Genomic DNA, 27,281 nt, shown 5'->3' on the forward strand with positions numbered 1-27,281 from the left:
GGGCTGGGGAAGGGGCGATATGTGACAGGAAGATAGGGGACATTATGGGAGAGGAGTAGGGGAATTGAAGGAAAATTATGGGAGAAGAATTAGTGGAATTTAAGGGAGGAAAAATAGGGGAAATTATGAGAGTAGTAGGAGTGACAGGGTAGGAAGTATGGGAGAAGTAGAGGAATTAAAGGAAATTTTTTGACGGGGAAGTAAGAGAAAATTATTGGAGGAGGGTAGAAGCAAAGAGGATATGATTAAGCAGAGGGGTGAGAATTAAAAGTGAAGTGAGAAGAGGGAAGTAAGGGAATAAAAGAGGGAGTAGGGTAAATTAGGGTTGGGGAAGCAGGGGAAATTAGAGTAGTGGAAGTATGGGAGGTGATGGGAAGTTACGGAGGGGCAGGTTTGATTAATTTTTAACATTATAATCTGTAAATTCTTTCATTTTGCACGGATTCAGAATCGTATCGTAAAATCTATTATTGTTCACTTTTCAAAACTTATAAGTACAGTTCAGTTTAAAAAATCATTATCCAATTTATATTTAACGTTTATCAACTAAAATCTTTTATTATCAATAATTACTCAGTTCAGACACTTTTAATTATTAATTATTCAAGTCTTCAAAATTTCCCAGTTGACACGAATATTCCAAGACGTTTTTAGGGCGTAAGGTTTAAAAGACGTTTTTAGAACGACTAAAAAACGTCCAATGTTCCAAATTCGTCCTAAGAATGTCTTTGGAACATTTGAACTTTTTAGAACGTTATTTGACCTGCCTTAGGACGTTTATAGGACGTTCTACAAACGTCTTGAAATTTTCGTGTCCAGTGGTTTATTTTTAAAACTTCTTAAATTAAAAATGTACAATTAAAAATAAAGATCTAAAACGGTTAATTTTAATATAAAAGGAATTTGAAAAAAGGGGAAACGTAAGGGAATAGGGGAAAGCCTGTACATCTGGAAATTTCTATTTGGGAGTGATTCAAGAAGACTCACCACATAGATCGCGAGCACGTGTAACGTTATCAGGAATCCACGATAGAATAAGTGAATCGTGAAAATATTAATCCACGTAGGTCACATGGAAAGTAAATTGTTTTCAAATTCTTTGGACTTTCTCACATCACAAAAAAATGACACTAGAACTGGTTTGATTTTTCCGAATTATTTGTGGTTACATAAAAAGAGGTTTTTATCAGAAAAACACCCGAGAGTAGAACAAGATGTTCAGTCATATTTGGAGGTTAAAACCAACTGAGTGTTTGACTGTTGAAAGAGGTTCTTTCTGTGTGAGTAAGAAATAAGAATCCGTCGTCTCAAGGCCAAATCGAGCCAGAGTCAAAGGAAAAACTGTTTACTAATTTCATCATCGAAAATTTATGTACTTTTCAGGTTGTTGACCTGATTTTGATTTAAATTCTTCTGGAGAAGTTAATACGTAACAAGAAAAGTATTTATTTGCAAACTTGAGAACTTTTTCAGTAATTGGATTTATGAAACATACTTAGTCAAAATATTCAGGTTTTAGAGTATTCAATTTCTAGGCAATATTAATTTAAAGAAATTGAAAATTACCAAAGAGTTGATTTTTCTACCGAAATAGTTTACAACCCAAAAAGACAAATTTTGAACAATAAATTTTAATTTCAAGAAAATAATAACATTTTTAAAAAAATACAAATTTTCAATAAATACATGAATTTTTAATCAAACATTTGAGTTTTTAACCAGAGAGATGAATCTTCAATCAAAAATTTAGATTTTCACCAAATAGTTGAATTTTAAAACAAAAAGTCGAATTTTTAATTTAAATAATTAATTTTTAGAAAAAAATTAATATTCAACCAAAAATTTAATTTTTCACGTGACAGTTGAATTTTCAGCCAAAAAAGATGAGTTTTTAATGAAATAGTTGCATTTTTAACAAAATAATTAAATTTTCAACAAAATTTAAAATCCTATCAAATTTGGTCGATGGATTCTTAGTTTTATTTTCAATAATTCTGCACATTATTATTAGATGATTTAACAACAAAATATTTTAACTTTAAATAATAAATAGTCGAACTTAATTAAAAAAGATGAATTCTTTACGAGAAATATAGTAGTTGGCATTTCAAACAAAAAAATTTAAATAGTAAATCAAAAAATTTGAATTTAACAAAAAAATTACTTCCGTACAAATCAGTTGAATTTTTTAGCCTAAAAATATGGATTTTCAACCAAATTGAATTTTAAAGCAAATACGAACAAATTTTAATGAAAAATAGAATATTTGAATCTGTAGTTCCAAAAATTTATTTTCAGTTAAAAAAAAATTCTGAAGAAAACAATTGAATTTTTTACCGATAAATATGAATTTTCAATGAAATAGTTCATTCTCAACAAAACAGTTTATGGTTTAAGCCAAAAAAATAACTACAAATTGAACAATTAAATGTGTACTTCAAAAAAGTTATTTTCAACAAAATGATTAATTTTTCAACTAAAACAGATTAAAAAAAAAAAGAATTCTGTACAACATTTTCAAACCATTAATTTTTATTGAAAATTATAAATCTTTAATCAGAAAGATAGAGTTTTAACAACCTATTTAAATTTTTAACCAAGTAGTTGAATTCTTGACTAAAAAAAGATGAATTCTAAATGAAGAATAAAGTTGATATTTTATCCAAAAAATATTTTAGCATAAAGCCAGAAAGAAAAAAAATCACTAACCAAAGCATATTAATTTTCAACTCAGCAGTTTCATTTTTTATCAAAAAAGTTGAAATTTCTACCAAAACAAACGAATTCTCAAACCAAAAAGACAAATTATCAACACGGGAGTTGGAATTTTCATTAAAAAAGGATGACTTTTTAGGAAAGCTGTTAAATTTTTAACAGAATAATTAAATTTTCAACCAAAAAGTGTGAATTTCTAATAAAATACATGAATTTTCAAGCATGCATTCCGAATATTTTAATTATTTATAACCCAAAAACAGAAAAAGTTCAAAAAATAGTTCAGTTTTCAATAAAAAATTATATTTTTAAAGAAAATGTGGAATTTTCAACAAAATAATTAAATTTTCAATGAAAAGACGAAATTTGAAACAAATAGCAGAAATTTAAATTTAAAAAATTAATTTTAAGAAAAAGACAATAAAATATTTTTAACAAAAAAGTTCAGTTTTCAACCAACGAAATGAATCTTTAACCATTTTTAACAGAAAAGTTGAATTTTCAAACAAAATGGAAACTTTTTCAAAAAATTGTTAAAATTTCAACAAAATAGTTGAATCTTCAGTTAAAGAAATTAATTTTCAAAACAAAAAAATATAAATTTTCAGACAAAAAATTGACTTTCTAACTAAAAATATCACTTTTTTCAAATTATTAACTTTTTGAAGAAAATAATTCAATTTTCAACACAAAAAGTTGAATTTCTAATAAAATACATAAGTTTTCAAACAAATAGAATTTTTTTTAAATTTTCAAGTTATTTTCGTAATACAAAGGAATTTTGAACAAAATAATTAAATATTTCTTCAATGAACTTTCATGTCCGGCGAGATTTTTTAAAAACTTTTCTCGTACAATATTTTATTATGAAGAACAAAGAATTCAAAAGAAATCTTTTCAAACCCCCTAAAATTCTTTGAAAACTTTCCTTTGGAAATCGTAAGAATCCACTGAAAAGTAAAAAAATTTAATTAAATTAATTTTTGAAAAATATTATTTCCATTTAAAAATGTTAACGTCCGAGTTCTGAAATTATTTAATTAATACAAATTTTGAAGTTAAATAATCACTTCGGATAATTTCTGAACAAGAAAAAATCTGCCACAGCCCGGATTTGAACCGTAAACGCCCCCATCCATGAGTGGTGCGTTAATCAATTACGCCACCGAGGCGTTAACGTGCACTCGTCAATAATGGATAGTGGCGTACCCGATTCAAATCCTAGCTAAGGAACATTTTTTTGTCCTTTAAAATTTATTTGTCCAAAGTAATCGTTTCACCATCGAAATTTGTATTAGTTTAAAATAAAAATGGATGAGGTGCGATGGCTTGGTTTTTAATATGTTCGCTTTGGAATTTAAATAGCAAGCTGATCGTGAAGCATCGATTCGATTCGAAGAATATGTACTACTTGTTATGCGACGGTCATAGAACGACAAAAGTGTGGGTGTGAGTGCGTGAGCTCACTTTGAATGAAATAAAACGAGACCAGTAGGCGTCAAAGTTTTCAAAGTGCAACGCGTTCGTTCGTTCAATACCTCCCGTCAAAATTCGCGCGCGTTCATCACAACATGATGACCATTATATTTTAACTTTTTTCTTTAAATATAAAAAAAAATTTATCCGAATTTCGAAATTTACATGGAAACAAATTTGTTTGTCTTACAGAATTTTTTGGTTAAATTATGAAAACCCCGTCTATCTGAAGGCATCATGAAACTGAGAAATTCAACAATTTTTTGAAAAGGTTATTCTTTTTCGTTGAAATATCGTCTTTTTGGGTTGAAAATTTAATTATTTTGTTCAAAATTACTCTTTTTGAGTCGTAAAACTATTTCGGTAAAAAATAAACTGTTTAATAGAAAATGATGTTTTTGGTTGAAGATTCATCTAATTAGTTGAAAGTGTTTGTTATTGTTAAAAATACTTTTTTTTTTGCTTATGATTTATCATTGTAGTTGAAAAAACTTTATTTTCTTTGTTTAAAATTGAACTATATTGTTGAAAACCATTTTCTTTTGTTGCACATTTTTTTTAATTGAAGATTTAACTATTCCATGTTATATTGCAAATTTATCTTATTCAGTTGAAAATCTCTGTAATTCGCTTAAATCTTGCGCTTAAGTCTTGCGCCAAAGCGTGAATAAAATTAAAGAGCAGCTGCGTGAATTAATCTCTTGAAATTTCTCTCTGTGTGAGAATTCATCTTTTGTTTTGTAAAAAATCTATTTTCATTTTTGTCCTTTTTGTCTGAAAATATATTTTTTTTCTAGTAGAAAATTCATGTATTTTGTTAAAAATCATTCTTTTTTTGGTTCAAAATCCAACTATTTATTTCGTTAAAAATTTATTTTTAATAGTCATAATTTTAATTTTGAAAAAAAAAAAACATTTCTTAGTTCAAAACTGAACTAGTTAGTTGAAATTTAATTTTTTTCTGGATTGAAAGTGAATTAGTTTCAACTGAAAATGTAACTATTCTATTTTTTCGTAAAAATTAAAATTTTTTATTGAAAAATTCATTTCTTTGGTTGAAAACTTGTCTTTTTTTGGTTAAAAATTCAACATTTTTGATGAAATTTTTTTAGATTCACGAAAATGTAAAATCTTTTTTCGGTAGAAATATCAGCTATGACACTTTTCGTTGAGAATTCATTTTTCCATGGAAGATTAATCACCTTGGTTAAAAATTGAACTATTTTGTTAAAAATTCATCTTTTTTTATTGTCGAAAATTAATTATTTTGACTAAAAATTGAATTCTTTCATTTTTTTAATGAAGATTGTTTCAAATGAATTAAGAAACCCATTTTTTTGCTTTTTACCTAAAAGAAACATTTAGAACCCTTCGGAAAGTTAGGAGGTTTGAAAACTGGAATTTCGTGGCACGTCCGAATTTTTCGTTCTCGATTCATTACGCAAATCTGCTGAAATTAAGTCCCAGAAAAATGAATGAAGGGTAGAATTGGTTAAAACCGGAATTGCTTTATTAACGAGAGACACTGACAAATAATTCCTTAGCCAGAAAAATGAGAGACAGCAAGAGACTCCAAGTTTTAAAAAAGGCTAAAAGAGGGCAATTGCAATAAAGGAGTTTTAAATTGCATCGTCTGGCAAGTGAACAATTTCAGCAGTCGAACAGCCAAGTTTTTCGGATTTTGCAGTCAATTGCTTTAGATTTTCGAGTTTGGCAACGCAGGAGAGAAAGAGAAATAAATATCTGGCAACGTTGGCCTGGTCCTGAGCCGAATCGCGAGGCACATACTACCAACATTGCACACACGCCACCAACATTACACGTACAGGCTATCGTGGCCATAAGTCTTCTTGTGTTCTTCAAAAAGGAAAGAATTCGCCGGCACGCGGGGAATAACTGGAAATCCGTTTCATTGAATATTTCACTTTTTTCCCTCCCTAGGGCGAGATGTTTATTCAAGTGTCCCAGCAACAGAACATGCGCTCCCCGATTTGCGAGCCTATTTGCTACTTTTTTCCTGTGTACTTTTTTTTCGCCTAATACTACAAGGGAGTCAACAAAAATCCCGGCAAAAATCCCTGACAATTCCAGATTTTTTTCCAGGTATCTCAAATTTTTTCCAGGTTCAATTTTTCATGGTATAAAGTCATTCAAATATTTTGAATTTTTTAAACAATCGATTTGGCATATGTATACAGTTTAGGGGGTTTATTGCAAATAATTTTTTTTTCAGTTTCTAGGGATTTAATAAATTAATATATTTAATGTGGATTGCTTTGACAAACTATATTTGAAAATCTTCTTAAACATATTATGATCATCGATTAATTTAATAATTAAATAATGCTAAAAAACATCATTAGGCATTTTTTTAGTTTGTTTCTAAAGTCTATCAATTTGTATAAATAATTCAAACGAATTTTGACAAAAATTTCAACTAAAAAATAACAATTTTCAACCAAATAGTTGAATTTTAAACTAAAAAATATCTGTTTTCAAACAAAAATGAAACGGTGAAATTTTCAGTTAAAAAAAATTGTCCCCAAAAAATATATTTTCAAATAATGTAATCAATTATGAATTAAATAGGTTAAATGTTAACCAAATACTTTTATTTTTAACCAAAAACATCAATTTTAAACCAAATAGTTGAATCTTAAATGAAAAAGATCAGTTTCCAACCAAAAATGGAATAGTTAAATTTTCAGTTGAAACAATTAATTTTCCACACAAAAAAATGTAGACAGTGATCAATTTTTAACAAAATAGAATTTACTTCAAACAAGTAGTTTTTTAAACGGAAAGATGAACTTTGAACCAAATAGTTGAATTTTGCACTAAAAAAAAACCGTTTTCAACCAAAAATGAAATCGTTAAATTTAGTTAAAAAATAAATTTTCAGACAAAGTAATACATTTTAAACAAAATAGATTAAATTTGAACCAAATAGTTTTATTTTCAACCTAAAAACAAGAAAAAATAATGAAATAGTTCGATTTTCAAGTAAAGAAGACATGTTTTCATCAACCAAATAGTTGAATTCTGAACTAAAAATGTTCAATTTTAAACCAAAAACTGTTGTTAAAAATTAATTTTTTTAGGAAAAGTATTTATCAATTTAGTTGCAATTTCATCTCTTTCGTGTCAAATTGAACAATTTTATTGAAAATTCGTTTTCTTTTTGTTAAAAATTCAAATAGTTGATTGAAAGTCGAACTACAATTAAAAAAATGTCTCTGTTTAAAAATCTAACTATTTTGTTTTGTTGGTTGAGAATTTATCTTTTTTAGTTGAAGATTCAACTATTTGGATAAAAATTCTTGTAATTCGTTAAAAATTCGTTTTTTTTTTTAAATTCAGCTGTTTTTTTATTGTCAATCAAAATCCTTTTCAGCAGAAATTTTGAGAATCCATTTCTATTTTGAAAATTCAACTGATTGGTTGAAAATTGATCTAGTTTGTGGAAAATTAATTTTTTTGTTTGGAGATTCATCATCTTAGTTCAAAATTCATATCATCAATTATAAATTTATTTATTTCCTTGAGAATCTGTTTACTTTTTTCTTTCTTTTCTTAAAAATCAATTCCTTTATTGGGAAAGAATCTTCATCTTTTTTGTTTAAAAATAAAACTTTGTGTTCCGAAATAAATCAGTTACGGTTGAATTAAAATGTTTTGTATTTAATGTAAAAATCAGTTTTGATTGAAATATCCACTATTTGTCTGAAACATTTCAGTCTCTGTTACTTTATTGTCTCTAATAAATTTATTTATTTATTAATACATTTTGTATTCCCTTTAATAAATGCAGTGACCTGAAAAATTAAAAAAAAAAAAATAACTCCAAGTTATACTTCATTCAGAAAACTGAAAACAAATCTCCTAGACGCGTCGGAAAGAACTAGAACTTTTGAGGATGAGTTCAGACGCTGTTTTAACAGCAGAAAGATAATATTAATTACTCCGTAAATTTGACTCAACGCACTCGTTGTACGATGAGATAAAAAGTCGATAAAAATTATCGCGGAAGTCCCCTCGACTAAGTGCAAGGCTAAACTTGCTGAAGCTGCTGAAAAAGTCTTATGCATAACTTTGACAAACAAGTTATCTAGAACGAGATGAAAAAGACAATACACGTCTTCTTGTTTGTACACTCTAAAGTTCAAACAGTCAAAATTCTACTGATTAAATTAATCAAGCATTCTTTGACTTTGTTTAGATGATTCAAAATTACTGATTCGTTCAGTGACAGTTACTGATTAAAAATTCATCTTTTTAGGCTGAAATATCAACTAATACATTTTCTGTTGACAACTGTTATTTCTTATTAAAATTTGCATTTATTATTCTATTTGAAAATTCGCCTGTTTGGTTGAAAATTGAACTATTCCTATTTTTGTTGAAAGCTATAAAAATTCTACTTTTAGGTTGAGGATTCAACTGGTTCATTGATAATTCATCTTTTATTGTTTAAAATTTAACTACTTGGTTAAAGATAAACTACATTGTTAAAAATTCAGTTTAAACAATGAATAATTCATCATTTTGGTTAAAATTTGTTTTCTGTGGTTTTCTAAATAAAATTTAACAAATTTGTTGAAAATTAATTATTTTTAAATGAAAATTTATATATTATATTTTTTTGGTTGAAAATTGATCTTTTTATTTGAAAATTAAACTATTTGTTTCAAACTCCAGGAATTTTATTAAAAAATTGTTGTTAGTAGTAGAAAATATTTTTTTTTTGCTGAAAATTACTCTTTTAGTTAAAAATTTAATTTAAAAAATGTTTGATTTACTTATGGTGCAAAATAGATTTTTTTAGTTGCAGATTTAACTATTTTAGTGGAAGATTCATCTTTTTTTACGTTAAAAGTACATCTTTTTTTTTTAGAAAATAAATCTTTTTGGCGAAAAATTAATTTCTTTTTAAATTCAACTAGGGTCGGTTGAAATTTGAACTTTAATTAAATTTTAATTGAAATTTTAACTATTTGGTCGAAGATTCATTTTTTTGTACCTACGTTTAAACTTAGTTTTTTTTCTGCTTAAAAATGAATCTTTATCGCGGTAAATTCTTTTCATTTGAAATTAAAGTAGTTGATTGATTCAAAGTTGAACTACTTTCTTAAAAATTAATTCTTTTTTGGTTTAAGATTTATCACCTGAATTCAAAGTTCATCTCTTCTGTTCAAAATGTAACTATTTTGTTGAAAATGAGCTTTTTGTCTTGAAAATTAATTTTATTTATTGAGAATTTAACTATTTAATTTTTGGTTAAAAATTCACCTTTTCTAGATGAAAATTAAACAAATTGTTTTCTTTAAAACAATTGATTTAATCAGTGAGATAGTTTGACTAATTAAAGAAAAATGTCATTAATTTTTTTAAACGTCGAATCCGCATTATTTGAATCAGTCAAACTCGACTTCAATTCAGTCAATTTTTAATGATTCAAGCTCAGAGTATAGAAAAAAGTTAAATTTGACCTGGATTCTGCAGAGAATTTAAGATGAAAATCGCAAAAAAGATTTGCTATTTGTCGGTGAAAAAGTGACTCAAATAGCGTCAAATGCGAATTCCATATCGATCGGCACATATACTATTTATATACGCGCTCTAGATACTAAACTTAACAAACCGTCCGGATAATTGACATTTGGTTGTCGAAATTAAATATACGAGAAAACCGAAAGAAAGGATGACCTTTCACTTGTACTGGAATATTTTGCAGATTAAATTTTTTTTATTGAAATTGGACTGATTTTTTTTTTTAATTAAATCGAAAAGTTGATTTCTAAACAATTAAAATAAGTGAATTCGATTTCCAAAAAGTTGCGGCCCATTTTCGGTAAAATCTAACTTTTAGAGAAGAAAAAAATTGTTTATGAATTTAAGCGTTTATTTATCACATTCTCGTGTAAAATTATTATGTAAATATAACATTCTTTAGACTTGTTTTTAATTCAGAATTCGTTTTTTCTTGAATTTTCAACTGTTAATAATTTAAGAAAATTAAAAATCCAACCTTAAATTAAAGAAAATTGAAGTTTCAACTGTTTAAAACTCAATTATCAATTTTTTCCTATTTTCAATTTTGTTTCTATTTATAACAGTAAAAGATTCATCAGTAGAAAATAACAAAAAAAATAATTTTAAACGGTTGATTCAATTTTTTTTTATTTCAAACAGATCCCTTTTCAATTATATTGAATTGTCCATTTTTGAATTTTCAACCTTTGAAAATTAAACATGAAAATTTATTAAATAAACATTTCATCAGCAGAATTTTTAACAGTTTGATTTTTAACAGTTTGATTTTCAACATCTGGAAGTTAAATTCAAGTTCAATTATCTTCAATTTTCAATTATTTTCAATTTCAATTTTCTTTCCTATTTTAAAGTTAAAAATTCAACATAAAAATTTATCTCCAAGTTTTTCAATATTTAAAAGCTGAAAATTCAAAATGAGAATTTAATAAATAAATATGTATACTGATAAAAATTCAAGCTAAAAAGTTTAAACTTTTTTTCAAGTTTCAAAAGTTGTAAATTCACCATAAAAATGTATTGAATAAACATTTTAGCAAATGAAAATTCAAATTTTCAATCTTCAACAGTAGAGTTTTCAATAACTGAAAGTTCATTTATCATTTTCCAATTATATACCACTTTTTCAAGTTTCAATAGTTGAAAATTGAACATGAGAATTCATTATATAAAAATTTCAACAGTTCAAAATTGAAGAAAAATGAAAATTAAATTCACAACCGTAGAAAATAAAATTTTATTTAATCTTCAAAAGTAGAATTAATAAAAATTGGAAAGTCCAACTTCTGAAAATAATAATAATATTTATAATAATAAATATTTTTATTTTTTATTTATATTATTACTGAGTAATATTTCGCGGATTTTTGCCGTTACAATTCCCATTCTTATTCCAATTAGGTTTATTTTGCCACTTTTGCTTGGGAATTTCGTCAGAAAAACCGGATGTTCTCAGGAACGAAATTGTAACGTGCACGTAATATTATCTATGTATGTGTTGGTTAGCGAGCGCTCCATTTTCCACAACTCGCACCTTTCATAGATCACCCTTTGCACAATGCACGTAATTTCACATCGTTATAGATCGAGAGCAACGTCTCCTCGCTTCTCCTGATTCCGAGTTTCCACAGGCCAAGCGACGAGATTTACGATGTTATCGGCGCAGCCCAAGCTCCCAATAATTCCGAGTGCTCTGCACTCTACAAATTATGGCCGCGGTTACTGCAATCTCTTTCTCAAAATTATCTCAAATCAATTTCTTCAATAAATAACAGCAAATTCTTGATACAGATTCCTACCTTATCGACTTTAATACCGTTCAACAGTTCAAGTGGTTCATGTCCGTGCTAAGTTTCTAGAATATTCTCGCAGGATTCCCGATGGATTCTACGAAATTATAATACGCAAATTTGAGGAACGAATTTTTCATAAACAAGTTCAAGGTCATTTTTCGTTCCGATTAAACATTATAATTTCATGATAGAGCCTTTCGAGATTACAGAAACTTAGCACGGAAAGAAACCACTGAAACTGTTGAATGCTCTCGAAGTCAGTAAGATAGAAATTTGTATCCAGAACTCCCATGCCTATCTACTAGATGGTTCATGCCCGTACTAAGTTTCTAGAATATTCTCGCAACTAAGTTTCTAGAATATTCTCGCAGGAGTCCAGATGATATTATGAAATTATAATGCGTAATTGTGAGAAACTATTTTTGCGTAAACAGATGTCATTAAATTAATACATAATTGTAAGAAACGAATTGTGCGTAAACAAGTTCAAGCTTATTTATCATTTGAATTAAGTATTATAATTTTATGAAGTCATCGGAATCCCTTGAGAAGATTATAAAAAAAATTAGCACAAACATGAACCACCGGATATGATCTAAAAAAATGAAGAAAAAAAACCATTATCATCACTGAGAAATAAAACATTTGTAATTAAACAATTTATCAACGAGTATTGATTTTGCAAGATAATTAAATTTCAACTCCCGCTGGTAAAAATTGAAACGGATCTCAAAGTGAATGTGTGGGAAGAAAATAAAAATAAAAAAAATTAATGAAAAGAAAAAAAGAAAAGAAAAAAATTGGTGAGATGCATGAACTTTGAACTGACCTGTGAAGTTGAATGGGGGTAGACCTGGCAGGTAGATGCTGATTGTGGGAGGGTGGTGGGACCTGACTCTGGTGCGATTGGGCCTGACCCCGGGCCGCAGAGGTCGCCGCTGAGCCGACCAACGAGTGACCGTGGCCGTGGCCCCCGTGGGGGTGGGGGTGATGATGGTGATGCAGATCTGCCCCCACAGGGCCCACGGGCCCTACTGGACCCCCCACCCCCAGTCCGCTCACTACCTGGACTTGTTTGCCCACTGTCTCCATCACCCCTGGCGCATTATGTACTGCAACAAAAAAAAAACATTCAAACATTTTTCATTTCTTCTCAGATTCAAGTCCTTTTATTTGTGCTTTCTAAGTATTTCAGACACGTTGTTCCTATTTAATTCTTCACAAATTTAAATTCCATGTTCCTTTCTATCTTTTTTTTTCAGTTCTCAGCTCTTTTTGAATTTTCTCATAATTAAACCCCCCTTAAATAAATAAAATTGACCATAAAACGTCAACAAAAAAATAAAATTTGCAAATTTGATGCAAATAAAATTTGTTTCAGTTTAACAATGATAAAATTAAATTAAATAAAATTAAATAAACTTAATTTAAATCAAACAAATATTTGTTTAAAAAAATAAAAGATTTGTTTGACTCTATATCGAAGGAAGAATTTGTATGATTCAAACATTTTTCTGAGTGAAGAATTGTTTAAAAAATTATGAATCTTCAAAATCTAATGATATAAACACTAACCTAAAATAACAGAAAATTGTTTCAAATGATAAATCTTCTTCAAAATTGAATGTTTCTTTAAAATAACGAACTTCCTGTAAAAACGTTAATATTGGCTGAAAATGTTTCAAAATTGAAAAACTTTGTCGGACTATAATGATTTTTGTTTTAAAACATCAATTTTCGACTAACATGCTAACATAACCTAAAATTGTTAAAAAATTATGAAAATTTTATAGAATTTTCAGTAAAAATCAAGCTAACAAAATCTGAAACCTTTTAAATCTAATCATTTTTAATTAAAAATATCAATTTCCGGTTTACATACCTAACATAACCTCAAATTGTTAAAAATTGGCAAGCTTGGTCATGATTTTTGTTTAAAAATGTTAATAAATTTATAATAATAATTAATAATGCTGATAATTTTATATTAAAATTTTTTTTTAATACTAATTTAAAACGAAAAGCACTAATATAAAACATTTATATTTTCAATAACTTATCAGATACTTAACTTTAAAGTTTTAATTTAACCACATAACAGTTTTCAAAAGTATAAATGTTTTTCAATTCACATGAGGGTTTCTATATGATTTTTCTTAGTATAAGGGGTTATTTTTACATTTAGTTTTCAAAATTTGAAATATGAAACAACATTGGCATATAGCTCGGGCAGTAGCGCTTCTGGTCCATGGCGAGAAGGTTGCGTGTTCGATTATCGCTGCCTGCACTTTTTTTATTTATCTACTTCTTATTTTTTCCTTATTAAAATCTTTAGGAATAGAATTTTCTTAATGCCTTATTCAGGGTAAAAGTATTTTTCCTTAATTAAACATGTTTTTGTTGTGAACACATTTTTGTTATAATTGTTATTAGTTTGTTTGTACACTTTAACCATTATTTTTAAAATTAGAAATACGTACAGACCATGTTTTTTAAACGAACAAGTGTATATTTCATCGCCGTATTTTTAATCCAAAGCAATTATTTCTTTGAAGATTTAATGTTCTGTTTGAAAAATCAGTTAAAAATACAATTTTTAGTTCAATAAACCTCGTTTAGACTTCTAATTTTAAATATAAATGGTGAGCAGTAAAAGCAATAAATAATATTTTTATCAAACAAATTCATTTGAGGAGAACGATAAATCCATGAAAAAAAAGGCATTTAAAACATTATTGTGAGCAGAATTTTCGAATATTATTGAAGGAAAATATATTTATAAACATTGTAACAAATAAAAAGAAATAGATAAATAAAAAAATGCATTCAGCGAGGATCGACCGCGCAAACTTCCTGGCTGCCTGATCTATCACACGATGGGAATTGTTTTTCGGCGGAAAATGCGATTTTCGATCTATTTTTCGCCAAGTTAACATAATTTGCTGAGTTCCGGAGAATGGAAAGTAGTCCGTAGTCGAAAATAAACCCACTTGCGAAAAAAACGGGTAGGTTTCGTCTGAACATTAACGCCTTCTAGTCACGCTAAAGTCGAATTAACAAGGTTGCACGGAGTTTGGATGGCTTGTACCTCTATTCCCCCCCCCCCCCCCCCCACTTTCATTTTCATCCCTTCTTCATTAACCATGCTTTTTTATTGCGCACCTCCCACCACGAAAATTGGATCCAATCAGAGAATTGGAAAATGCGCATGTTCCTCGAATCGCGAATCCTTAGTCACAGAAACTGCGTTTGTAAGCCACAGATCCAGGGAATCCAGAAGCGATAAACATTCTAGGATCCAAACCAATTTAAAAAAATTTTTAATCCAATTAAAAAAATAATTTCACAAAAAAGTGTACTTTTTAGATGAGGGTGGCGAAAAACTTCGTTTTTAAAATTCCCTGCTTTTTCCCTAACCATTAAAGTTTGAGGAACAGAATTTTAAAACAGCGGAAAGAAGGTGATTTTTCACGGAGACAGAGTAATAGATTCTGTTTTATCAAATGAATGCAGATCCGGAAACGCTTTACATTTATAATTAAATAATGATTTTTTAATGATGAAAAATAATTTCTACCCAAAAAGACCAATTTTTAACTAAATACATGAATTTTCTACTTACAAGAAATAAGTTTTCAATGAAAAATGGAAGTTTTAAACAAATGTGAATTTTTAACAGACAAAAAAACGAATTTTCAACAAAATGTTTTATTTAATTTAATTTTTTCTAGCAAACAGTCGTAATGTTAACCAGAAAAGATCTAATTTCTACTAAAATAGTTGAAATTTCAACCCGAAAAGACGAATTAAAAAAAAATGTTTAATTTTCGATAAAAAATGATGACTTTTTAACAAGACAGTTGAATTTTCAACGAATTATTTGTAAGTGGGAAAAAGGGTAGGAGCGTGAAGTCCAAATTTTTAATATAGAATCTTTTATGAATGGAATAAATTATTGTTTAATTTAAATTGGTAAATTTTTTATTTATTGTCCTTGGAAGTTACTCAAAGTGCTTACTACAGAAATCCCCTGACTTTGGCCATTTTTTTTTAAATCCTGACTTCCCTGACCAAAAAAATCCCTAATCCCTTAAAATCTGATTTTTTTTTAAATCCGTCGAATTCCACTAATTCCTCAAATTCTCCAGGAATCCGTTGGAATCCCTTGACATTTTTTTAGACATAATTGATATCGTGAGCACCTTTTTAAAATACTTTCGGATTTTTTGAAACCCTATGACATTTTTTTTTTTTTTGAAAATCCTTTAAAAATGTAAATTTCTTAGAATCTTTTAGAATACTCTAAACTCTTTAAAATCCTTCTGAAATCCAGTAAAATTCCACAAAATAATATTTTAAAATACCTCTTAAAAATACATACATTGAAACCTTTTATATATTCTTTAATTCCTTGAAAACTTGAAGAATATCCTAAACACTTTAAAATCCCTTTAAATAGACTGAAATATGGCAAAATTTCTTTAAATATTCTTAATCATTCAAACATTATGAAATCTCAAAAGCATTTGAAATTGTCGTCACTTCCAATCATTTTTAAATCAGTAAATAATTAAGATAAAAATAGATAAAAGTATAAAAATGATTTATTTTTATGAAAATAATAAAAAAATGTAATTAAAAAATTAAATAGCCGCTCTATAGAATTCTTTTAGAAAAGAACCTTTTTTATATTTCCGACATGATTAAATTTAATTACAGATAATAGAATTTTAATTGAAAAGTCGATTAATGATGTTCTGGGTGTGCAGTCGATCTCAAAATTATTCAATTTTTCAACTCTTAACTTAATTCGGAGAATTAGTAAGTAATGGGCCCATTTATTACGGCAACTAAACAATATTTTATATCTTTTAATTTCATATTCAAATTATTATTTAATATTAAAATATTTCAGGAATCAAATGCGGGAAACTATAATTAAATAAAACATCAGGCCTCAAATATGTTTTTAATAAATACGCTTCCATTTTTTTTTTAACACTTTTACGATTATGAAAATCCCTTTTTTGTTGCTTTCATAAATCAAAATATAGATTGAGTAACTTTTAACTTGACTGTACGTGTGTTTTATTTGAAAAGTCTACTGTAAAAAATAATATTCTAACATTAAATTGGATGACGATTGAAGAATGTGCATTAATGAATATAAATAATTATGATCATAAGAAATTGTTTGTGTTTTTCAAATGCTTCTCAGAAATTTAAAATACTATGATAACTTTCATTTTAGAAAAAAGTTATGGAAACAGAGTTATACTTAACTTTTGGAAAATGAATTTGAAAACAATTTGCACACCTATATTCTATTTCCCGATATTTAAGAATATTAAAAAAAAAATCATGTGTTAGTACAATTTCCCGTAAAATAAATTAGCTCTGGGGTAAATTTTTCGAAACTTAAATCAGCTTTAATTTTTTTTTTAATTTCCAATTGCCTCAAGAATAGTTTTTCTTCCACCCACAAATTAAATTTTTTCGAATTCAAATCTTCCTATTTTAAAAAGTATAAAAAATGAAATGGCCATCAAATTTCATTGGATTTAAATATTAATCTTTCTAAAATTCAAATTTTAATTTTCAAAAATTTAATTATCTCAAAGATTTTTTCCCGGCCACAATTTTTTCTTCCGGTCATAATTTTAATTTTTTGAAATTGAAATCTTCCTATTTTGAAAATTTATGTGATTAAATCTTCTTCAAACTGAATCGATTTCAACTTTAGTTGTCCTGAAATTCAAATTCCAATTTTCAAAGACTACAATTGCCATAATCATAGATTTTTTTCAGGTCACAACGTTAATTTTCTCGAAGTCAAAACTTCCTATTTTGAAAGAATCCAGAATTACACCGTAAAAAAATAGTATTGGATTTAAAATTAAATTTTTCTTAAATTTAAATTCCAATTTAAAAACAAATCAATTGTCTCATTCATAAAATTTCTTTCGGCGACAACAATCATTTTCTCAAATTCTAATCTTCCTGTTTCGAAATTGTCAGACTAAAATCCTCTTCAAATTTAATCGATTCAAACTCCAACTTTTCTAAAACTTCAATTCTGTTTTCAAAAAATTAAATCGTCTCACAATCATAGATTTTTTTCCCACAAAAACTTTAAATACAATTTAATGCCCCGAAAACACTTGACGGCTTTTGAAAATTAAAATTCGCATTATTGATGACAATTAAATTGTGTAATAAAGTTATCAGAATATGGAAAATGCAATCCGACATAGACGGATTATATAAGCTTGTAAGCAACTGACATTTAAAAGGGGGTGGGGAGGGAGGGGGAGAATCGCGAGTGGAGGTGACGTTTCGAGTTATCTTACGCTAAATCCACCACTGAATCCGGACACGTTGCAGACATTAAAGGAGAACTATCGATGTCTACTTATGTCTGCAGCAGGGCAGGAAAATTTTAGGTCTTCACTTGCAAAACTTCCTATCAATTATTTTTCTTTATTTTGCCAATTCTTATTTCCATTGACGAAATAGTGAGATTTCGGTCACTAAAGAAACGGGTAATTCAATTTTTCATTAAAAATGTTATACCTTATTCAAAAAGTCAAATTTTACTAAAGAGGCTCATAAGGTAGTTATCTAACGTCTCAATAATGACTGATCAACGTTCGTGGGATCAAATCCCAGCCCGGGTATATTTTTTAGGCTTACTATTTTCAGGAAATATATTATAATATTCACTTTTTCTCAAATTTAAATAGGTAAATTTTTGCTATGAAACATAAAAAGTCGTTTTTCACAAAAACAAAAAGCCCATACTTACATTTTGGACAATTTTTGGTTGAATTTATTTTTTTCTAAAATTGAATTTTCGCATCTAGAAAATATCTAAAAAAAATACCTCTTGCTATTTTGTATTTGCTTTTTTTTATCAAATAAATTTTATGCCTTTTTTCTTCGAATTATAAAAAAATAAGAAGCGAATTTTCTGCAAAAAAAAAAACAACATTTTTTATTTTTTTCAATAAAAACATTTCTCTGTGCAACTGTATAATAATTTCTGGTTTTATCAAACTCTCCTATCATACAATCAATCATGAACTGATCAGTTAATTATTGTATAAATGGAGATTTTTAAAACCAGAAATTAATCTTACATTTTTCTAAAAATATGTTTTTAATCATAAACAGGTATAAAAAATAATTTTCTATAAGAAGGAAAAACTATTCTCGAGGTTTTTAAAATCAAACATAATCTTTTCTAATTTTTCCTTTCGTATAAAACTGTAAAAGCCCAATTTTCACCTCCTAAAATCGGAAAAAGAAGTTTTTCAAACAAAAAATGGTAAAGGTTTTTTTCCATAGAAATATATATCGCTTCGTTTTCGACCAATAAGGGAATTTTAAACATTAAAAATGGATTTTGTAAAAAAAAGGCTCGGGTAATGATTGTTTTTTTTATGGAAAAATATCCAAAAAGGAAAGTCAAATTTTTCTCCATTGATTTGAAGTCAATTTTCTCTCTCGTATCTCCTTCATATGTCGTTTTATTTTTGAAAAACGAGGAAATTTGGAATTCAAAAAATTAAATATGGCTTTTTCCAACGATTGTGTTAATTTTCGAAGAAAAATCTAAAAAAAAATTTAATTGAGGAGAAAGTGGCTGGAGAATAAAATTTTCTTTTATTTCTATGCGAAATACTAATAATGAATAGGAGTCATAATTTATTTACCTCCTAAAATAGAATAAAAAATTAAAATTTCTTGCTGCGATCTCTCATATGTATTTTAAAATCAAAATAATTTTTAGACACATTTTTGACCAAAAATTAGTTTTTTGTTTTGTTTTTATATACTGCGTGCGAGCAATAAAGATTTTAAGTTTGAAAATGGAGAACGATTTATTTTAATCTTTCAACGAAACTCAATTTTCTCAATAATGTGTTTAATGATTATTTTCTTATTTACCTTAAAATACTCTTGAAACATCCCAGAAAGAAATATAAAAAAACATTATTTACTTATTTATTTTTCAAAATTCAATTTCTTCATTTTATCTCATATTTTTTATGAATTCGGGCCTACATAAAAAAGATTTCGTAAGTTTATTGCAGACAAAAGAATTTTTTGGCCACGAACATTTTTCTTGTGAATATTGAGAGATATGATAAAAAGCTATTTTGTTGATTTCACAGATTTTCTTAAATTTTCAGACGATTTCAAAAGAAGAGTACAACGTATCTCACTAAGACCTGAAAAAAATGTTTAAGTAAATCAAACAAGACCAAATTTACAGATACTTAAAATAAAGAATTGCTCGTTTTTAACCCTTAAAGGGCATACCGGGTGTACATTACCCAGCAACTTATTTGCGCTTTAACAAAACGTACCAAATATTCAAGAAAATGGAACATATTGTTCCAGATTATCAAATGACATGAAAACCTATTTTTCTATGTCATTTTTTCACAATTTTGATCATTATAATTTTTATATACAGTTTAAGATCAATAAAAGCGTTTAATCACGCAAAGTACGGTGTTTCATTTTTCATTGAATTGAAGCTTTTATTTTTTTTTGCATAAATACCGTCTTTGGAATGAACAATATAAAACTTAATTTTATTTTTGAAGCGTCGTATCTCGGAAGTATTCAAGTAAAATTTTAAGTAAAGATTTCAAAAACTTCAAAAGCTATGAATTTTAGAGTGAAAGAAGTCATTTAAAAAATTTTTTAACTACTTTAAATTTAAAAAATTGCTATGAAACCTTTTTTTCCATAAACTAGATAGATTAAACATCATTAATTGATTTTCTTGTAAAAAAACTATCCAATACCGTCGGCACAGCACACGTTTGAATACCATTGGGTACCTAACACCCAGTATGCTCTTTACGTAATTTTATGAAAGTGGGCCCTTTAAGGGTTAAAGCAAGTTTCAAAATTTAAATACACAAAATTTTCTAATGTTTGGGCCACTGAAGAAATTGTTAGGCTAATTTCCTATTAAAAATTGCATACCTAATTGAAGAAGTAGAATTTTACTAAAGAGGCTCATAAGACAGTTACCTGTCGTCCCAATAACGTCTGATCAACATTCGTACGTTCAAATCCCGCCTGGGGTAAATTTTTTACGTTCACTATTTTCAAGTATTGGCTCCTTCTACTCAAAGCTTTTTAGTAAATTTCTACTAGAGTCAAAAATAAGTGAATTTTAATGTAAAAAAAAGGGGGTAAACTCACCAGCAATCACGTTAACTGTTGGAGGAATCGAGTCGAATTTTCCTGAAAAACACTCGACCCGCACCGTGTTTGGTTGTTCACTCTTTCGACACGTAGAAACTACCTATGTACATGTTAATCGGTCGCACAATACTCGAAAAAAGGGATTCTTATTTTGAAAACCTTGCTGAACTTCGCACTAGAATAATAATTGTACCGACTTTTTTACACTGACTCATATCCTTTAGATCCACGTTATCCTTTTTGCACTTTCTTCTTTCACTTTAGCTTTACACTAAAAAGAATTTCACGTATATTTACACAAATGCACTGGCACACACGCACCGCCTTTTTTACTATTCCCTCCTCTTCTGGTGCTGCTGCTGATTTTGCCCCTCACGTCGTTTAGCGGACGTTCTCTAAAAGAGAAGAATAAAAAAGAAAATATTGTAGTCACAACTAACAAATTGTCATTATTTATAAAAAGGAATGAGCGAAATCCGGATTTAAGTGCGAAATTTGAGACATTTTTATGACAAAATAGGACTCTCATGTTTGTCATTTTTTTTTGTCACGCTTGAGTTTTTGGATTATGAGACATGCGGAAATAATGAAACAAGAAATCTGAAATGGTGGAATTTGCAAAAACCCTAAAGACGAATTTTCTACAAAAGAGTTGATTTTTCAACCCGAAAAGTTTTATTTTTGAGACTAAAGTTAATTTTCAGCCGAGAGAGATGAACTTTTAATCCAAAATGACGAATTTTCAACAAAACAGTTGAATTTTTGACCAAAAAAAGTTGTCTGTAACAAAATTGTTGAATCTTCAGCAAAATAATTCAACTTTCAATAAAACATTTGAATTTAGAACCTATAGAAATATGAACTTTCAACCAAGAAAATTCTACCAAAAGACCAATTTTCAAATACAAAACAAAACAAAAATTATCAACCATTTTAATTTCTCCAAAATGAAACAATTTTTAACCAAATTGTTGAATCATCAAACAAAAAGATGAAATTTCAACAAACAACATACATTTTTCTAACATAAATTTTCAACAAAAAATAGATTAGTACCATTTTCAACACCAAAAAAAAGGGTTAGCAGAAATAAAACGATATTTGAACAAAAAAAGTTATATTTTCAACCACAGGGACAATTCTTTCAAAAATGAATTTTAAGTAGTTGCATTTTTAACCACAAAGCTGAATTTTCCACAAAAAAGGCTAATTATTTGCAAAACAATTGAACTTTCGACCCGAAATATGACTTTTCTACTATAAAATATGAATTTCTAATCTAAAAGGACGAAATTTCAACAAAACTGTTGAATTTTCGAACAAAAAACATGACTTTAACAAAATAGTTGAATTTTCAACAAAATAATTAAACTTTCAAGAAAATATTTTAACTATTAATCTAAAAATATGAATTTTCAACCAGTAAACTTCATCAAAAAAAGACGAATTTTTAATAAATAGGATTAAAAAGTTCGAATATTTCAGAAAACAGTTGACTTTTGAGCCGGAAAAAAAATTTTTTTAACCAAAAATGGTATCGTTTAAATTTTCAGTTCAAAAGACTAATTTTTAATAAACAACTTTCATTTTCTACCATACAAAAAAATTCTAAGAAAATAATTAAATTTTTTAATAAATTGTTTAATTTTTAGCCAAATAGTTTAATTTTCTACCACAGTAGTTTCATTGCAAACAAAAAATATGAGATTAAAGCAGAAAAGTTAATTTTCAACCAAATAGTTTAATTTTATACAAAATTCTTAAATTTTCAGTCCAAAAGGACAAATTTTGTACAAAACAGTGGAATTTTGAATCGGAAAAGATATGATTTTTCAAGAAAAAAGTTCATTTTCATCGAAATGATTTAATTTGTTACAAAATTGTTGAACGTTTGAGTCAAAGACAAATTTTCTTTTAAATAGTTGAATTTTTAATCCAAAAATACATGAAGCTTCAACAAAAACGACGACTCAATAAGATGAATTTTCTACAAAAAAAATTAAACTTTCACTAAAACAATCGAACTTTCACACCTAAAATATAAAATTTAAGGAAAAAAGTTCATTATCAAGCAAATAGTTGAATTTTCAACCGATATTTAATTGTCAACCAAATTGTTGAAGTTTCTACAAAAATAGTTTAATTCTAAACCCAAAACGACGAATTTTCTGCAAAACAATTGAATTTTCAACCAAAAATCTTATTTTGAACAAAATTGTTCCAGTTTTAACCACAAAATTAAATTTTCTACACAAAGAAATGAATCTTTAAGCCTAAAAACGAATTTTCAAAAAAAATTCTTAAATATTTTTAAAAAAGTCAAATTTTCAACCAAATAGTTCAAGTTTTATTCCAGAAAGAAGAATATTCAACAAAACAGGTGAACTACTTGGTTTAAATTAAAACTACTTTGTTTAAAATTCATCTTTTTCAATTGAAAATTCAACAACTTGTTAACAAATCAAAACTATTTCGATGTGAAAATTAACTTTTTTGTTGAAAATTAATCTTTTTGCTTGAAAATTTCACAACTTTGTAGAAAATTCGCCTCTTTGGTTCAAAATTAACTTTTTTGCTGTATACTCATCTTTTTAGTTAAAAATCCAACTATTGTGGTAGAAAATTAAACTTTTGGTTAAAAAGTAAACTAGTTATTTAAAAAAATTATTATTTTCTTAGAATCGTTTTTTGTAGAAAAATAATTTTGTTTTTTAAAAATTATTATTATTCTATCTGGATTGAAAATTAAATTTCTTGCTGACTTTTCAAGTTTAAAAGTCAAATATTTGCTAAAAAATTTGACTTCTTAGCTTCCAAACTTGACTAATTTGTTAAAAACTCAACTGTTTCGTTGAAAGTTTAAAAGTCACCTTTCAGGTTGAAAGTTAAATTGTTTTGCAAATAATTCGTCTTTTTGGTTTCAAAATTTAATGGTTTCAAAATTTAACAATTCTGTTAAAAATTAATATATTTAGTGAAAAAAATCGTCTTTTTTGCGAAACAAAAATCTTCTTAATGGAGAATTAAGCTTTCCGGTTTGAAATACAACTACTTAAAAATTCAATTTTTAAGATTCATCTCTGTGGTTTTAAAATTTAACTTTTTTGTACAAATTTTTTTTCCATGTGAAAATTAAATTATTACATTTTTTATTGGAAATTCATGTATTTTGTTGAAAATTCGTCTTTAAGTTTAGGAAATTTATCTCGTTTGCTGAAATTTCATTTTTTTTTTTGTTAGGTTAAACTATTTGGTTCAAAATTGTTGGTTGATCATTTTGTTTTGATCATTCGTCTTTTAGTACAATCTTCTAGTTTAAAAAATGCATCTTTATACTTTTTTTAATTCAAACAATTTATTGAAACTTTAATTCATTTGTTGATGATTCAACCATTTTGTTGAAAACATCTTTTTTGCCGAGAATTCAACTGATTTTTTAAAAAAAATTTCTTTATTCGATTGCAAATTCATCTCTCATCGCTGAAAGTGAACTTTATTCTTAAAAATACAACATTTCGCGTTGAAAATTTCACTACTTTGTAGGAAATGTGTCTCTGTTGCTTGGAAATTCCACTATTTGAGGGTAAACCGCGGTAAAAAAAATAGGCAGATTTGATTTGTCGGGTCACGGGATGCGTGGTCACATTTTCAGTTTGGTTATTTCCGTGTGTCTCCTAATCCACAAACTAAACGATGCGACCTTGAAGTTGCTCATTCGCATTAATTAACGTCCCAGTTTCGCACAAACTCGCTTTCGCACCGGATGCCCGGAATATCTTTGCCGACATTCATTTGATGCCTGATCAATAATCGATACGCAAATAAATTTAGATCAAAAGAATTTTACAAAAAAGAATTTTTAACAAATTAGTTGAATTCTCAACCAAACAGATAATTTTTTGACAAATTAAATTTTGTAACCAAAAAAAAAAACAAATTTTTAACAAAATACATGCATTTTCTACCAAACAGTAGTTTAATTTCTAACTTATAAAGAACACATTTCTAATAAAAAAAATTTTTCAACAATCCAAACAGTACAAATTTCTTCCAAAAGACAAAATTTCTACAACAAAATTTCAAATTTCAACCAAAAACCGAATTCTCTAGCTAAAATGATTCATTTTCAACCAAATAGTCAAATTTTCAAACAAAAAGTTTAAATTTTAACTAAAAACAGTTAAACTTTCAACAACAAAAAAAGATTAGCTCTCAACGAAAAATATAATACTGGATATTTAAATAGAAAAAAAAAACGAATTTTCAACATAATAGTTGAATTTTAAACCAAATAAAAAATACTTGATTTTTTAACAAAATAATTGAACCATGAAGATTAAATTTACTGCCAAGAGACGAATTTTTTACCAAAATATTGAATTTCCAGCCAGAAACGTTAAATTTTCAACGAAAAGATGAATTCTCAACGAAAAAAAGAATAGTGTGACATTTCAACAACAAAATAGTTAATTTTCACCAAAACAGATTTTTTTTTTAACAAAATAATTGGATTATAAGCCTACAAAAATGTATTCACTTTCATGAAGATTAATTTTCTGCCAAGAGATGCATTTTCTAAAAAAAATTGAATTTTCAACAAAAAGGTGAATTTTTAATGAAAACATAATATTTTATATTTCAACAATAAAAAACGAACTTTCAGTAAAATAGTCAAATTTTTAACAAAATGGTTACATTTTCAACAAAATAGTCGACTTTTTAACAAAATAATCGAATTCTTAACCAAATAGTTGAGTTTACAACCTGCAGAGAGTAATTTTGAATCAATAAGATTAATTTTCTATAAAAAAATACGAATTTTTGATAAAATACATAAATTTCACTTAAAAAAAATAAATTTTCAACAAAATAGTTGAATTTTTAACCAAAGAGTTGAGTTTTCAACCTACAAAGAGTAATTCCAAATTAAGAAAATTAATTTTCTATCAAAAAAGACGGATTTTTGACAAAATACATACATTTCATCTAAAAAAGATACATTTTCAACAAAATAGTTGAATATTCAACTAAACAGATAATTTTTCAAGAGAACAGTTGCATTTTTAACCAAGAAGATTAGTTTTCTACCAAAAAAGGGGAATTTTCATCTAAAAGCGTTCAAATTCCAATGAAAAATAAAAAATCTGCATTTTCAGTTAAAAAAATAATGTAAAGAAAAATCTGTTTCAACAAAGTAGTTAAGCTTTCAACCAACGCGATGAATTTTAAGCTAAGATGAAGAATATTCAATTGGAATAATTATATTTTCAGATTTAAAAAATTAATTTTCAAAGATAAAAAAATAATGTTCAACTAAAGCACAGTCTATTCATCTAAACAGAAGTGAGACTCCGATATTGATCCGTGTTTTAGAATAGAAATTCCAATTTTACTCGCTTTTCTCCGTTGACAATGATAAATTGTCAAGACTCATAAAACAGTCAAATCTGACCAAAAGTAATTTACGAAGTGGGCAAAAAACAAGTAAAATCCGTGGAGCCATTCATAACAAGAGAAAATGAATCAATGATATCTGTTTAGAAAAAAAAACCACAACAAGACAACGGACTTTGAGAGAGTTTAAAATCCAGATTCACACGGTTTCTGATGAACTTTTATCACCTTTTTCTTATATTTAAACCCAAAATGTTCCAAACGAGTCGCTCCAGTCAATCAAATACTGATCTTTCTGGGGCCAACTATGGATTCTGATAAATCCGATTGTGAAACATTCAGCGTCTACTGAAACTCGAACCGTTCTGATGGTGCAAATTATTTTCAGATCGTTCAAAATTACCAGTTTATCATCCAACAAAATCTTCAAGAAAAATGCATTGGATGCATCCTAAAAATTGGAAACAATTTGAGGTGAGTACGACTTACACCTGAATAACAAATAAAGCTTTGGATCATGTGTAAACATCTGATCAACCTCTATGATAATTTCAATTCTGGATCCACCTACGGATTCTGATGAATCCTAATGAAAAACGTTGAGCGTCTACCGAAACTCAAACTGTTCTGACGGCGCAAACTATTTTCAGAACACCCAAAATCACCAATTATTCAAGCAAAAAAATCATCAATTGTTGGATTATGTCAACTATTGTATATATGTATATAGAGCAAAAAATATAATCTACGATTTCGGAGTGCTGAAAAAGATATATTTTAAGTCGTGTGTGTTCTGCGGTTCTAAGAAGTTTGGCCTAAAGCTTCAAGAGCTCGTAATCTCTGTAACATAAACAATAGCCATTATTGAAATGTGTATGGTGTATGAATCTGATGTTTGTGACACGTTCGTTCTTTAGTCGAATCTCGCATCTCAAAGAGTAAAGACCTGCCTTCCAAGTGCCTTTAATAAATTGATCCTTTTTAAATAAATCTTTGATATTTGTTCATAACCTGTTTTCCAATATCAACAAATTAGAGACAATCTGGGATGGGTGCAAATTACACATGAGTCATAAATAAGGCTTTGGATCATGTGTAAACATCTGATCAGCCTCTATGATAATT

At 27.4% G+C, this 27,281-nt stretch overlaps 2 protein-coding genes across 11 annotated transcripts in view; both read right to left on the minus strand.

Moving 5' to 3' along the window:
• Positions 1-20,879, minus strand: part of LOC117173353 — a 136,213-nt gene extending 115,334 nt beyond the window's left edge. For 5 of the 6 annotated variants that reach the window (XM_033361860.1, XM_033361858.1, XM_033361856.1 and 2 more), the window contains exons 1-2: positions 20,760-20,879; positions 12,364-12,646 (exon numbers count right to left, since the gene is read on the minus strand). In XM_033361860.1, coding sequence (XP_033217751.1) covers positions 12,364-12,626 — 263 coding nt within the window. In that variant the 5' untranslated portion in view covers positions 12,627-12,646; positions 20,760-20,879. Of the gene's footprint in view, positions 1-987; positions 1,223-12,363; positions 12,647-20,759 lie in introns of those variants that run through there. The other variant, XM_033361859.1, reaches the window with a different exon arrangement.
• Positions 20,880-21,044: 165 nt separating this feature from the next.
• The window catches only part of LOC117173355, a 54,316-nt gene continuing 48,079 nt past the window's right edge, over positions 21,045-27,281 (minus strand). For all 5 annotated transcript variants that reach the window (XM_033361865.1, XM_033361864.1, XM_033361868.1 and 2 more), the window contains exon 3: positions 21,045-21,157. In XM_033361865.1, the coding sequence (XP_033217756.1) occupies positions 21,095-21,157 (63 nt within the window). In that variant the 3' untranslated portion in view covers positions 21,045-21,094. The remainder of the gene's footprint in view (positions 21,158-27,281) is intronic.

Source organism: Belonocnema kinseyi, chromosome 5, assembly GCF_010883055.1.
Source record: "Belonocnema kinseyi isolate 2016_QV_RU_SX_M_011 chromosome 5, B_treatae_v1, whole genome shotgun sequence".
Taxonomy (NCBI): domain Eukaryota; kingdom Metazoa; phylum Arthropoda; class Insecta; order Hymenoptera; family Cynipidae; genus Belonocnema; species Belonocnema kinseyi.